The following is a 15,843-nucleotide window of genomic DNA, read 5'->3' on the forward strand; positions in this document are numbered from 1 at the left end:
TTGAGAAGAAAAACACTAACTGGAGTAATCTCACTGCAGTTTGGTAGTGTGCAGAATGCTGTGGGGGCACAAAGGAGACACACTCAGTACAATCCTGGGGCTCAGGGGGGCTTCCTGGAGGAAGCGGTGCCACAGCTGAGTCTCACGGATCAGCAGGGTGAGAAAAGAGCTCTTATCAAATGAGAACATAATGCCCATTTTTTACTAGTGCTAAAGCATGCTCAAAAGCCAGATTTGTTATCTTATAATATAAATCACATGATCAAAGACTAACAACAAGCTTGCAGATGTCACCTGGGGTAAAATTCTTCTATCAACTTAGACTTCCCCCAGCACCATTTATTTCTTCCTCTATCACAAATTAGAATACCTTTTTCTAAATCTTTAGGGCAATTCTTCTCATCCTACAAGGATATTTTCAAATTCTTTCAATTACATACTTCAAGGTCAAAACCTTCCTCACTGGAAAGGACAGTAACCAAGAAACCATCACAATGGGTTTAATTTCCCCTTTGCCACAGCCTAAAAGCAACACCTTGCCTTCCTCCCAGAGCTTCAGACTCCAAAGCTGTCAGGACAGCTTCCCAGGCAACCCCCTCCATCCACTCTCCTTCACGGCGAGGCAAAGGGCGCTATGGACAACCTCTCAACCAGACTCGGCCCTGACCTACCCAGAAGAAAGCCAAGCACTTTTTGGCCAACCCAGTATTTTAGAAAATGAGGCTTTTGGCACCAATACAAGTAGGACTGAGTAAAAGTTATTGTTTTCAGAATAAAAACAATACCAGAAAAAATTATAAGTTTTAACTCAAAAGGAAAGGTTGGCCTTTGCTTATATGGTAATCGGTACAGCTTAAAAAGAGCCATAGCACATAACTTTGAAGTTATGTACTAAACACTAAGTACCCAAAATAGTGTCCCAAAAAAGTACAAAAGAAAACTACACTCAGATTAACAAACAACACTGAAAAATGTATTTTTAAGATGTTATCACTTAAGTGTCTGTTTTTAAACAAATCTCTTAAAAAGCAATGATTATGTCATTTATTTAACTCAGCTATTTCCAATTTCACCCAGCAGCGGGCTGTTTATTGTAGCACTAACCTAGTACTGCTCTTCCTAATTAAACATAAAGACTTTCTTCTACATTGCCCTCTACTGACACAAAGTAACAATTTAGAACACAAATCTAGGGGTTATATCTACCACAGGCCACACTAATTGTTAAGGGTCACATATGACATCCATCTCCAAGGAAAAAAAGACACACCTTTAAGAAACAAAGGCTGTTCACAAAATTAATCATCTCACCAATAGTATTACTAGGAGAAAGAAAAAATGACAAAATTAACCATGAGTAGTAACAAATAAAAACCTACTTAAAGGGACTTTCCTGGTGGCGCAGTGATTAAGAATCCACCTGCCAATGCAGGGGACACAGGTTTGATCCCTGGTCTGGGAAGATCCCACATGCTGCAGAGCAACTAAGCCCGTGTGCCACAAAGCCTGCGCTCTGGAGCCCACGAGCCACAACTACTGCGCAACTACTGAAGCCCACATGCCCTAGAGCTCGTGCACCACAACTACCAAGCCCACGCACCACAACTACTGAAGCCCACGTGTTCTAGGGCCCACGTGCCACAACTACTGAGCCCGTGTGCTGCAACTACTGAAGCCCACGTGCCTAGAGCCCATGCTCTGCAATGAGAAGCCACCACAATGAGAAAGCCTGCACACAATGAAGAGTAGCCCTCACTCGTCACAACTAGAGAAAGCCCGTGTGCAGCAATGAAGACCCAATACAGCCAAAAAAATAAATTAAAAAAAAAACCTACTTAAAGACATAAATATAAGACATGACACAATAAAACTCCTAGAAGAGAACACAGGCAAAACATTCTCATACATAAATTATACCAATGTTTTATTAGGTCATTTTCCCAAGTCAATAGAAATAAAAGGAAAAATAAACAAATGGGACCTAATCAACCTTACAAGCAAAAGAAAGAAAAACACCCTTGCACAGCAAAGGAAACCATCAATAAAACGAAAAGATAGCCTATGGACTGGGAGAAAATATTTGCAAATGATGTGACCGACAAGGGCTTAATTTCCAAAATACACAAACAGCTCATATAACTCAATGACAAAAAAACAAACAACCCAATCAAAAAATGGGCAGAAGATCTAAATAGACATTTCTCCAAAGAAGACATACAGATGGCCAATAAGCACATAAAAGGATGCTCATCATCACTTATTATTAGGAAAATGCAAATCAAAACTACAGTGAGGTATCACCTCACAACAGTCAGAATGGCATTAAAAAGTCTACAAACAACAAATGCTAGAGAGGGTGTGGAGAAAAGTGAACCCTCCTACACTGTTGGTGAGAATTTAAGCTGGTACAGCCACTATGGAAAACAGTATTGGAGGTTCCTTAAAAAACTAAAAATAGAGTTGCCTTATGATCCAGCAATCCCACTCCTATGCATATACCCAGAAAAACCATAATTCAAAAAGACACATGCACCCCTATGCTCATAGCATCATTACTAAAATAGCCAAGACGTGGAAACAACCTAAATGTTCATCAACAGATGAGTGGATAAAGAAGATATGGTACACATATAAAATGGAATGGAATGAAATAATGCCATTTGCAGCAACATGGATGGTTGCTAGAGATTATCGCACTAAGTGAAGTCAGAAAGAGAAAGATAAATACCACATGACAGCACTTATATGTGCAATCTAAAATATGACACAAATGAGCTTATCTATGAAACAGAAACAGACTCACAGATATAGAGAATGGACTTGTGGTTGCCAAGGGGGAGGGATGGATTGGGAGTTTGGGGTTAGCAGACACAAACTATTATAGAATGGATAAACAACAAGGTCCTACTGTATAGCACAGGGACTATATTCAATACCCTGTGATAAACCATAATGGAAAAGAATATATATATGCATAACTGAGTCACTTTGCTGTACAGCAGAAATTAACGCAACCTTGTAAGTCAACTATACTTCAATAAAATAAATTTTAAAAAATTAAAACCTAGGAGTTCTACAAATAACAGTACAGCATCATAAGCAATCTGAATATTATTATAAAAATTAAATTATTTTTTAAGAAGTACAGAACAAAACTATCCAGAGTATGTAACTGAAAACATGAACATATAGAAATAAAGTGAACATGGAAATATGGAAACAAAGTAAAATACTTACAGCCAAAGCCTTAGACAGTTTGGTTCTAAATTCATTAAGGATGATAGCCACAATGTCCTTGAGTGGTACATAAGCAAAGCCATTTTCCAAATAGACTTTCCTTCCTCGGAACAAATCCAGAGCATCAGCAAAAGGGATCTGAATTCAGTGTGAAAAACAGGGAAAATAAGTCAGTACCTGTCATTACGAAATTCTCCTACGTCTTCGTAAGTACAAAGGCTAAACAAAATCCCTCCTCTGAGAAAGTCATTTGTCCCAGCAGATCAAAAGAAAAAAAAAAAGGAAGAAGATCAATTTATACTCCTTGTAAGTAAACAACAGCATTAGGAAGGAGTGGCAAGCCAAAAATGTGTTTGTTTTAGAGTAGATCTTTCAAAAAATAATAAGCCAAGTTAAAATGCTTTATTTTCATTCTTAACTCATCAATTTACAAATTATAATCACAAGGATTTCAAATTCCCAGCTCAAGCCCTCTGGGTACACTGCATTCCCCTCACATGACATAGTCCACATTTTGTTCTGCATCAAGTGGAATCCAATGTGTATACAATATGTTCAGTGCTAAAAATTACTAGTAAGTAAAGTAATTCCAAATTTCTTCATCTATGTTTCCACTCTTTCTCCAGAGAAATATATTGGAAAAGCTAATCTCAACACTAAGAAATGGAAATAATAATAAATGTCCAGTTTTATCTTTAAAATAAGTACTTGCCAGTAAATTTTTTTAAAAAACCTAATAAATACTATTCTACTTACACTTTTTAAAGTCCTATGAACTATGGTAAAATTTTAAGAGATGAGATTATGGTAATGGTATTAATAAATTGCAAAACTCATCCTTACTCTTCTCTACTTCTTAAAAATAAGGTAAAAAACTAGGTTAAAAAAAAAAGATTCCCCAAATACCCTATTCACCCAAGTTTTATGGAAGAGTTAAATCTATATGCCCATAATTCTTCCATGTATTCAATGACACCACACAATAAACAGATGATGTGTTTTTACAGAAAGTTTCTAATTAATTTACAGATTTCTACATCCAGCACACAGTCCTTGCCCTGAAGCAGTTCACCACTTGGCTGAAGAAGCAAGACGGACTCACATGGACAAACACGCCCTGCAGGAGGACGCTGGCCAGACTGGGGCAGGGGTGGAGCGGGGGAGGTGGGGATGGAGTGCCCGTGGTGGCAGGACCCACATCAGACACCAGGCATGGGCGGCAGGTAGCCGCCCCTTCCCTGCTTCGGGAGGTCCTCAGCCCCGCGGCCCTGCACCTGGCTCACACAGGCAGGAGTCTGTGCTGAGGGTGCGTGGATGGCGGTGAGGGGGCAGGGGCCAGACCCGGGCAGGGGGAAGATGGCCGGGACCCTAGGGCACCCGGGAGGGATGAGAGGCTCCCTCGTGGAGGCGGCGTAGGGAACAAGGGGCCGGGGGAGAGGAGCGTTGCAGGGCTTCCCAGCCCCAGCGCAGCCCGAGGCTGAGCACAGTGAGGAGAGCAAGGCCCGCAGTGGGTCGGCACCCGAGCAGCGCCAGGGGTCGGTGCAGCGCAGGCCGGGTCGGGGAGCAGCACATCCGGGGGGTGAAGACAACATCCGAACAGAAGGGGGAGAGGCTGCGCCCACAAGAGGCTACACAAATGCATCAATAAAACACGGATAGAAGCTCAATGTGATACATTTAACAAAACCTAGGAAGTACTTTAAAAGCGTACCTACCTTATAAACTGATTCCAGCTCCAACTGAACCCCACCTAAACTATGTGATGAAGCCATAATATCCTGTTCTCGGAGAGTCTTCTCTTCATCACTTATCTAAAAGGAAACATATTTTATATCATTTAAAAATTAAAACTCTGCATTCAGTTTCAATAAAGCATTTTCCTGTTCTAGTGAAGATTCTATACTTTAAAAACTTTTAAAACCCTGGTATCTGAAATCATTCCTTATATGATTATTAAGTCATTACTATCATTAATGAAGCCAAAATATAGAAGAAAATTTAAATTCAATATACTTTCAAATTTCTACTCTGCCAATTTCTGAGGACACATATCGAAAGAACAGTAGCAGAGAAACAATATCCTGGACTAGCTGCACCCACAGACTCATGAAAGGAGAAAATGAAAACCTTTCTGGAGAATTGTATATTTCTTCAAATAACTCCCCAAATACAATCTCTAGCACACAGAGAAAACACACACACAAGGAAATAAGACTCCATCAGTGGGAACCAGATTGGTAAAATCAAAAGAAAAGTATGAGGATTGGAAAAAAGAAACAAAATTGTCATTATTTATATATTATGTGATTAGAATCCTTAGAAAATCCAGAAAAATCCACAGATAAATTATTAGACCTACTGACCTAATTAAGCAAGGTTTCTGGCTACAATGTCATATACAGAAAAACCAACTGTATTTCTATCTGCCAGCAGCCCAGTTTAATAATGGATTTTTTTTAAACTACCATTCATAATGGGATTAAAACTATCAGTATTTAGGAATAAATCATAATGGGATTAAAACTATCAGTATTTAGGAATAAATCTAACAAAAGATGTTCAAGGCCTCTAGGAAAAAAAACAAACAAACATGTAAAACCTTACTGAAGGAAACTGGAGAAAACCTAAATAACCCAGAGACATCCATAAACATGCACCAGATGATGTAATACTATAAATGTACCAATTCTCCTCAAATTAACATGCAGAATCAATATACTCTCAAGCAAAATCACAATAGCTTATGTGTCTGTGTTGCTTCTAGAATGTATAGGGGCACACAAAGTGCCAAGGAAAGCCAAGACAGAAAAAGACAGTCAACCCAATAGAAAAACGATCAAAAGATATGAACACACACTTTACAACTGAGAAAATTTGAAGGGCCAATAAATATGATCATATCTTGTCTTATTGCACTTGGCTTTATTGTGCTTCCCAGATATTACTTTTTTTTTTTAAACAAATTTGTGGCAACCCTGTGTTGAGGAAGTCTATTGGCACCATTTTTCCAACAGTATTTGCTCACTTCGTGTCTCTGTCACATTTTCGTAATTCTCAAAGTATTTCAAACATTTTCATTATTACTGTATTTGAGAGCACGGAACAAACATGTATCATCAAAAATCAGTGCAGGGCCTCCCTGGTGGCGCAGTGGTTGAGAGTCCGCCTGCCAATGCAGGGGATACGGGTTCGTGCCCCGGTCCGGGAGGATCCCACATGCCGCGGAGCAGCTGGGCCCGTGAGCCATGGGCGCTGAGCTTGCGCGTCCGGCAACGGGAAAGGCCACGACAGTGAGAGGCCCACATATCGCAAAAAAAAAAAAAAAAAATCAGTGCAAGAGAGTCATCAACTGAAAACTACCACCTCAATTCCTTTTTGGTAATGGACAGGATAAAAATACAAAAACTAAAATGTAATATAACTAGATGTCATGAGAAGTCTCAATAGGCAAAAATTTTCAAGGGTGTCACAGCACACATTATATATAATCAACACTCATTCTAGAGTGTTTAAATTGAGTTTTAGCAATAGCAAATATTTCTCTAAGAGCTAACACCAGATTATTCTCCTTTAGTATTGGCTTTGTTTACATATACCTGTTGATAGTAACTTCTCTACTTAATTGACTATTTACCTTTTACTTCACATTCCATAGGACAAATCCTTTGAAGCTCAAATATACCACCAGATACAAAATGCAAAGACTATTTGAGAAGAGGCAGGTATGTTTTAGAGCCAAGCTGTAATTCTCAAACAGCAACTGATAAAGTGAGAAACTGACCAGGGAGACATGGTGAAAGGGAACAAAATATCTGTACATCCTCCTGATGATCTTTCACTATCTTTATTAAGTGATTTCCAATTTAAATATAAAAACTATTTCAAATTTGTGCAGTGAACACTTACTTATTTGAAATTAAATAAAAATTAAATACACATGCCTGTTCTCCCCACCATTAATGGGGATAATCATAGGTGATTGCATGGATCGTTTTTTGCCCAAAAGGTTTTGACTGGATCTGGCAATACTGAAGTCGAGGCCAAATGTGTTAACCCACCACGTTCCTTTTACAATCACTTATTATAGCAACAAAGAATTAGATAACTTTGAACATACAGATGTTTGCCATGATAATATCTGGGGTTTTAACTGAACAAATCCCACAGCAATATATAAGAACCACTAAGACTTCCCCACGAATATAGGGGAATATAGTACCTCTCTTTCCCTAAACTCAACTCAAATATTTGTATTAACAATACCACAGGTGTTTATAAGCAATTAACTGCTCATTAAGTAAGTGTCAGGTAAGCAGGGGAAGCACACTTCAGCTCAACTGTCATACAACAGAATACTTTACTTACAAGAGACTTAATGTTCCAAACACTCTTCTGCCTTAGGTATAGAGTCAAGGCTCAATTTAAACAAAATTCAAGGTCTTGAATGAAAACTAGAGTAGATTATTAAAGAATGTGGTAAGACTGTCTTTCACTGAAATCTTCCCCCACCCCCCCCAAAAAATAGAAGAAAAATTATCTAGACTTTACTTAGATTAGAAATAATGAATAAAATTCTAAGGGATTCAATGTGTTTCTAAACTGTTCACCCAAAGTAACTGGGTGCATTCCAAATAATGCACATTCTAGCTGAAATGAATGTCATTTCCTACATGATAGCCTTTCAGTAAATACTGTTTTTCCTTGGTGAATTAAAAAGTTCATCCATTTGCCACTCACATCTAAACCTTCATTTAGCTATTTAATAATAAACAAAATAAGAGAATTGTCACTGAAAAACGTTGGATGACTGTCTGAAACTTTATTAATTAGTATAAACTTCTATTAACTTCATTATTTCAAATTTCTAAAATAATCTTGAGTATTCTCTTCTGCTTCTGGTATAAAAACTACTGGGAAAAATATGAGCATATTTCACTTTCTCAGGCTCCCCTAATGAGGTTAACTACTGGATGCCTAGAAAAAACTCATTCTCCAAAAGAGCAAGACAAAATTAAATAGCTTCCTGCTTCTACTAACAAAGGATCTCATGTAAGAGCTAAAAACAGCTACAGTGGAACAATTATAAAAGCAGAGGAACTGCGTAGAAAGTATATAGTTTTTGTAACTGCAGAAACCTATATTCAAATCTTAAAAAAGTGAATTAACCTCTTCATACCTCAGTTTCTCCATTGGTAAAAGGAAGAAAATAATACCTGTTTCATGAACTTCTTTGTCAGAATTAAGTAAAAGAAAGTATGTAAAGTGTCTAGAATAGGCCTAACATATAGCATGCCTTTAATAAATGGTAAATATTTATTATTACTATCAGTAATGTACATTTTGATTAGCTTGTTTTCCAGGAACACAGTGAAACATTTTTGATCCACATGATCATGATAAGATGGCAAAGCTGGAAGATCCTGAGCTCACCTCCTCCTACAAACACACCAAAACTATACCTATATATACAACAACTCTCTCTGAGAATGACCTGAAGACTAGCAGAAGAGTTCTTGTACAATTAAGGATATAAAGAAAAAAACACACTGAATAGGGTAGAAGGGGCAGAGACACTATCTAGTCAAGACCCACATCCCCAGAGCAGCAAGCCACAAGCAGGAGGAGATATCACAAACTCAGAGGCCCTCCCTCAGGATCGAAGGGTTTGAGCCCCATATTGGGCACACCAGACCCAGGGACTGGCACTGGGTAGATGAGCCCACTTAACTAGCTTTGAAAACCAGCAGGGCTTATGCACAGGAGAGCTGAAGGAAATTGAAATTTCACTCTTAAAGGGCTCACGTACAAACTCACTCACTGGGAGTCCCAGCACAGAGGCTGCAGTTTAAAAAGAGCCTGGTGCTCTAGATAGCTTGCCAAGGCCACCCCAGCAAACCCCAGGTCCACTCCAGCACCAATCATCCCACCAAGGCAGCAGCCCCAACATGTCCTGGAAAAGCCCCAGCCCATCCCCACTACAACTCCACCTAGCCTGCCAAAGCCGACCAGCACATACAGTCTACACTGGGGATACTCCTATACAAGATCACACCTCCAAAACCAAGAGACATAACGTTTCACCTAATTCACAGAAACAAACACAGAAAGTCAAACAAAATGAGACAGAGAAATTTGTTCCAAACAAAAGAACAAAATAAAATTCCAGAGGAAAACCCTAATGAAATGGAGATAAGTAATTTACCTGATAAAGAGTTCAAAGCATGGTCACAAAGATGCTCGCAGAACTCAGGAGAAGAATGGAGGAACACAATGAGAACTTCACAAAGAGTTAGAATATATAAGAAAGAACCAATCAGAGCTAAAGAATACAACAACTGAAATGAAAAATACATTAGAGGAAATACACAGCATTTTAGATGATACATAAGACCACATAAGCAACAAGGAAGAGAGAATAGTGAAACTCAACCAATCAGAACAGAAAAAAGAAAAACGAATTTTTTAAAATGGGAATAATTTAAGGGAACTCTAGGACAACATCAAGTGCACTAACATTCACATTATGGGCCCAGAAGGAGAAAGGGGCAGAAAACCTATTCAATAAAATTATGGCTGACAACTTCCCCAGACTGGGGAAGAAAACACACATGCAGGTCCAGGAAGCATAAAATCCCAAACAAGATGAACCCAAGAGATCCACACCAAGACATATCATAATTAAAATGGGAAAAGTTAAAGATAGGGAGAGAAATTTTAAGGCAGCAAGAGAAAAACAGTGAGTCACGTACAAAGGAACCCCCAAAAGGCTATCAGCTGACTTTTCAGCAGAAACTTTGCAGCCCACAGGGGAGTGGCATGCTGCATTTAAAGTAATGAAAGAAAAAAACTTACAACCAAGAACAGCCAGGAAGGCTACTGTTCAGAATCAAAGGAGAGTTAAAGAGTTTCCCAGACAAGCAAAAACTAAGAGTTCATCACCACTAAACCAGCCTTACAAATGTTAAAGGGTCTTTAAGCAGAAAAGGCTATAACTAGAAATAAGAAAATATATGAAAGAAAAAAACCTCACAGCTAAAGGCAAGTACATAGTAAAGACAGTGGATCATCCATTTAAAAAGCTAGTATGAACATTAAAAGAAAAAAGTCATAAAATCAACTATAATTACAATATGCAATTAAGAGACACACAAAGTAAAAAGATGTAAAATACGACACCAAAAACATTAAATGTAGATGGGAGGAGTAAAAAAGTAATGCTTTTAGAATGCATTCAAACTTAAGCAAACATCAGGTTAAAACAAACATATACATACATATACATACATACACACACACACATACATATATGAACCTCATGGTAACCAAAAACCAAAACCCTACAAGAGATACACAAAAAATAAAGATAAAGGAATCCAAACATAGCACTAAAGAAAATCATCAAACCGCAAGGGAAGAGAACAAGAGAAGAAAGGAATAGAAAAGAACTACAAAAACAACCAGAAAACAATAGCAAAATGGCAATAAGTACATAGCTATCAGAAATTACTTTAAATGTAAATGGACTAAACTCACAAATAAAAAGATACAAGGTAGCTGAATGGAAAAAAAATAAGACCCATTTATAGCCTGCCTACAAGACACTCACTTCAGCTCTAAAGACACACACAGGCTGAAAGTGAAGAAATGAAAAAAGATATTCCATGAAAAAAATGAAAAGAAAGCTGGGAGAGAAACAGTTGTATAAGATAAAAGATTTTTTAAAACAAAGACTGTAACAAAAGATAAAGAAGGACATTACATAATGATAAAGAGGTCAATCTAACAAAAGGATATAATGTTTGTAAATCTTTATGCACCCAACATAGGAGCATATAAATATATAAAGCAAACATTAACAAGCATAAAAGGAGAAACTGACAGTAATACAATAATAGTAGGGGACTTTAATATCCCACTTACATTAATGGATAGAGAGAAAATCAATAAGTAAACACTGACCTTAATGAACACACTAGACCAGATGGACTTAATAGATGTGTGTGTGTGTGTGTGTGTGTGTGTGTGTGTGTGTGTGTAGAACATTCCACCCAATGTGTAGAACATTCCACCAAAAGCAGCAGAAGTCACATTCCTTTCAAGTGCACATGTGGCATTCTCCAGGACAGATCACATGCTAGGCCACAAAACAAGTCTCAATAAATTAAAGAAGACTGAAATCATATCAAGCACCTCTTCTGATCACAACAGTTTGAAACTTGAAATCAATTACAAGAAGAAAATTGGAAAAACAAAAACATGTGGAGGCTGAACAACATGCTACTAAACAACCAATCAGTGAACAAATAAATCAAAAAGGAAATTTAAAAATACCTAGAGACATACGAAAATGGAAACCCAATGATCCAAAAACTATGGGATGCAGCAAAAGCAATTCTAAGAAAAAAGCTCATAGCGATACAGGCCAACCTCAAAGAAACAAAAACAGGGCTTCCCTGGTGGCGCAGTGGTTGAGAGTCTGCCTGCCGATACAGGGGATGTGGGTTCGTGCCCCAGTCTGGGAGGATCCCACATGCCGCGGAACGGCTGGGCCCGTGAGCCATGGCCGCTGAGCCTGCATATCCGGAGGCTGTGCTCCACAATGGGAGAGGCCACAACAGTGAGAGGCCCGCATACTGCAAAAAAAAAAAAAAAAAGAAAGAAACAAAAGTAACTAAAATAAACAATCTAACTTTACACCTAAAGGAACTAGAAAAAGAAGAGGCAACAAAACCTAAAATTAGTAGAAGGAAGGAAATTAAAAGACCAGAGTGGATATAAATGAAATAGAGACTAAAAAAAATAGAAAAGATCAATGAAACCAAAAGCTGGTTCTTTGAAAACATAAAGAAAAGAGACAAACCTGTAGCCAGACTCATCAAGGGAAAGAAAAAAAAAAAGAGAGAGGGCCCGAATAAATAAAATCACAAATGAAAGAGAATTTACAACCAATACCACAGAAACACATCCATAAAAGACTACTACAAACAATTACATGCCCACAAATTGGACAACCTAGTAATAATGGATAAATTCCTAGAAACACACAATCTTCCAAAACTGAATCAGGAAGAAATAGAAAATCTCAACAGACCAATGACCAGTAATGAAACTGAATCAGTAATAAAAAAAAAAAAAATCCAGCAAACAAAAGTCCAGGATCAGATGGCTTCACAAAGGAACTGTATCAAATATTTAAAGAAGAGTTATCCTTCTCAAACTATTCCAAAAAATTGAAGAGGAAGAAATGTTGCCAAACTTATTCTACAAGTCCAATATCACCCTGATACAAAACAAGACAAAGACACTACAAAAATAGAAAATAACAAGCCACTGTCTCTGATGAACACAGAATGCAAAAAATCTTCAACAAAATATTAGCAAAACAAATTCAACAATACATTAAAAGGATTATATACCATGACTGAGATTTAGTCTCAGTATGCAAGGATGGTTCAATATCTGCAAATCAATGTGCTAAACCACAATAATAAAACAAGGAAAAAGAATCACATGATCATCTCTATAGATGCAGAAAAAGCATTTGACAAAATCCAACATCCATTTATGATAAAAAAAAACTCCTCACAAAGTGTGTATAGAAAAAACATATCTCAACATAATAAAGAGTACATACAACAAACCCACAGCTAACACTACGCTCGATGGTGAAAAGTTGAAAAGACATGGATGCCCATCCTCACCACTTTTATTCAACATAGTACTAGAATCCTAGCCACAGCAATCAGACAAGAAAAAGAAATCAAAGGCATCCAAATTGGAGGGAAGAAGTAAAACTGTTACTATTTGCAGATGACATACTACATGTAGAAAAACTTAAGACTCCACCAAAAAAACTATTAGAACTAATAAATTCATGCAGTAAAGTTGCAGAATATAAAATTAAATTACAGAAATCTGTTGCATTTCTGTACACTAATAACTCTCAGAAAGAGAAATTAAGTAAATCCCATTTACAAATGCATCAAAATAAATAAGATACCTAGAAATAAATTTAACCAAGGAGGCTAAAAACCTGTACACTGAAAACTATAAGACAGTGATGAAAGAAAAAGAAGACAATACAAATAATTGGAAATATATACCATGCTCATAGAATGAAAGAATAAATATTGTTAAAATGCCCACACTACCCCCAAAAATCTACAGTCCATGCAATCCCTATCAAAATACCCATGGCATTCTTCACAGAACTAGAACAGTTCTAACTAGAATAGCCTAAAATTTGTATGAAACCACAAAAGACCCCAAATACTCAAAGCAATCTTGAGAAAGAAAAACAAACTTGGAAATATCATGCTCCTGATTTCCAACTATACTACAAAGCTACAGTAATCAAAATAGTATGGTACTGCCGTAGAAACAAACACATAGATCAGTGGAACAGAATTAAGAGTCCAGAAATAAACCCATACTTTTTTGGTCAACTAATTTACCACAAAGGAGCCAAGAATTTACAATAGGGAAAAACAGTCTCTTCGATAAATGGTGTTGGGAAAACTGAACAGCTACATGCAAAAGAGTGAAATGGCCATTTTCTAACACCATATACAAAAATAAACTCAAAATGGGTTAAATACTTAAACGTAAGACCTGAAAGCATAAAACTCATAGAAGAGAACATAGGTAGTATGCTGTCTGACATCAGTCTCAGCAATTTTTTTTTTTTTGGATCTGTCACCACAGTCAAGAAAAACAAAAGCAAAAATAAACAGATAGGACTACATCAAACTAAAAAGCTTTTGCAGAATGAAGAAAACTATCAACAAAATGGCCACCTACTGAATGGGAGAAAATATTTGCAAATGATAACTGATATGGGATTAATATCCAAAATATATGAACAACTTATATAACTTAATATCAAAAACAAACAATCTGATTAAAAACTGGGCAGAGGAGATGAACACACACTTTTTCCAAAGAAGACAAACAGATGGCCAACAGGCACGTGAACAGATGCTGAACATCACTACTCACCAGGGAAAGGCAAATCAAAACCACAATGAGCTATCACTTCACACCTGTCAGAATGGCTATTATCGAAAACATAATAATTTGGGGGAGGGTGTGGAGAAAAGGGAACCCTAATACACTGTTGGTGTATTAAATTATAAATTGGTGCAGCCACTGTGGAAAACAGTATGGAGATGCCTCAAAAAATTAAAAATAAAACTACCATGCAATACAGCAATTCCACTCCTGGAAAGAAAACAAAAACATTAATTCAAAAAGATATATGCACCCCTATGTTCACTGAAGCATTATTTACAATAGCCAAGATACGGAAGCAATCTAAGTCTCTACTGATAGACAAATGGATAAAGAAGATGTGGCATATATATACACAATGAAATATTATTCAGCCATGAATGACATCTTGATACTTGTGACAACATGGACTGACCTACAGTGTATTATGCTAAGTGAAATAAGTCAAGACAGAGAAAAACAAATACCATGATTTACCTATATGTGGAATCTAAAAACCCAAACAAAAGAACAAACAAAGAACAGAAGCAGACTCACAGATGCAGAAAACAAGCTAGTTTTTGCCAGAGGGGAGGGGGACAGGGGGAAGGGCAAATAGGTGAAGGTGATTAAGAGGTACAAACTTCTAGTTATAAAATAAGTAAGTAACAGGGATATAATGTACAGCATAGGGAATACAGTCAATAGTACTGTAATAACTGTGCACGGTGACAGATGGTAAGAAGACACATAGTGGTGATCACTTTGTAATGTATAAAAACATTAAATCATTATGTTGTACACCTGAAACTAAAATGATGTTGTAAGTCAACTATATTACAATTAAGTAAATAAAGTGAAATGTTTCCTGAAACTAAACTGGTTTCTATGAATTTGTCATTTTATTAGTTAAACTAACATATGACTGGTCTTTAGGGGGTATACAAAATAACTAATAAAGTTAGCTAGGTTATCGCTACAGCACCTTACAATCAAGGCATATTATGCTTCCCAAATTAACATCTTCCTGAAAAGAAGTATATAACAAACTGCTCTAAATGGAATCACATTTCCAGAATGACTTACATTATTATTCCAGAGATGCTCCATCTTCAGTCTGGTTAATTTTCAATCAGCAAAGACCCTGAACATTTGAGCCTTGAAGTTCTCTTTCCACCACTACTCACAATTCCCCTACCTCAACCTCTATTTTCCACACCCAACCACCAAATAGTAAGTACCTGAATGTTTCAAATGGTATATGCAGTAATGGTATAATCTTTTTTCAAGCAAAAATCACACAGAGCTCTAACAGTTTTGGTAAAGTTATACTTCCTTATTTTATAATCATGTTGTTTTACATGCTCCTTAGTAAAAGAATTAAGGATCTGGGTTGTGTGCATCTTTTTCTTTTTGGTATTCTTCATCAGACCAAGAATGGGAAGAGCAGGCTCCCTCTGCCAGCAATCCTGAAAGAGGATTAAGAGCGAGGTCTGGAGCGGCAAACGTCCCCACACTGAACAGGTGTCGGAGGCTGTCTGTGTAGACTGCCCTGCTGTTCACCCTGTGCAGAGTCCCTCACTGAGGGGGGATTACACATTCCCTACCTGCTGCACT

At 37.3% G+C, this 15,843-nt stretch overlaps 1 protein-coding gene across 1 annotated transcript in view; it reads right to left on the reverse strand.

The window, feature by feature from the left end:
- PRIM2 (DNA primase subunit 2) overlaps window positions 1-15,843 on the reverse strand; it is a 272,677-nt gene that overhangs the window by 209,625 nt on the left and 47,209 nt on the right. Inside the window, exons 5-6 of the mRNA XM_007471183.1 lie at window positions 4,953-5,048; window positions 3,238-3,375 (exon numbers count right to left, since the gene is read on the reverse strand). Of these exons, the coding sequence (XP_007471245.1) occupies window positions 3,238-3,375; window positions 4,953-5,048 (234 nt within the window). The remainder of the gene's footprint in view (window positions 1-3,237; window positions 3,376-4,952; window positions 5,049-15,843) is intronic.

This window comes from Lipotes vexillifer, unplaced genomic scaffold, assembly GCF_000442215.2.
Source record: "Lipotes vexillifer unplaced genomic scaffold, Lipotes_vexillifer_v1.1 scaffold302, whole genome shotgun sequence".
Lineage (NCBI taxonomy): Eukaryota > Metazoa > Chordata > Mammalia > Artiodactyla > Lipotidae > Lipotes > Lipotes vexillifer.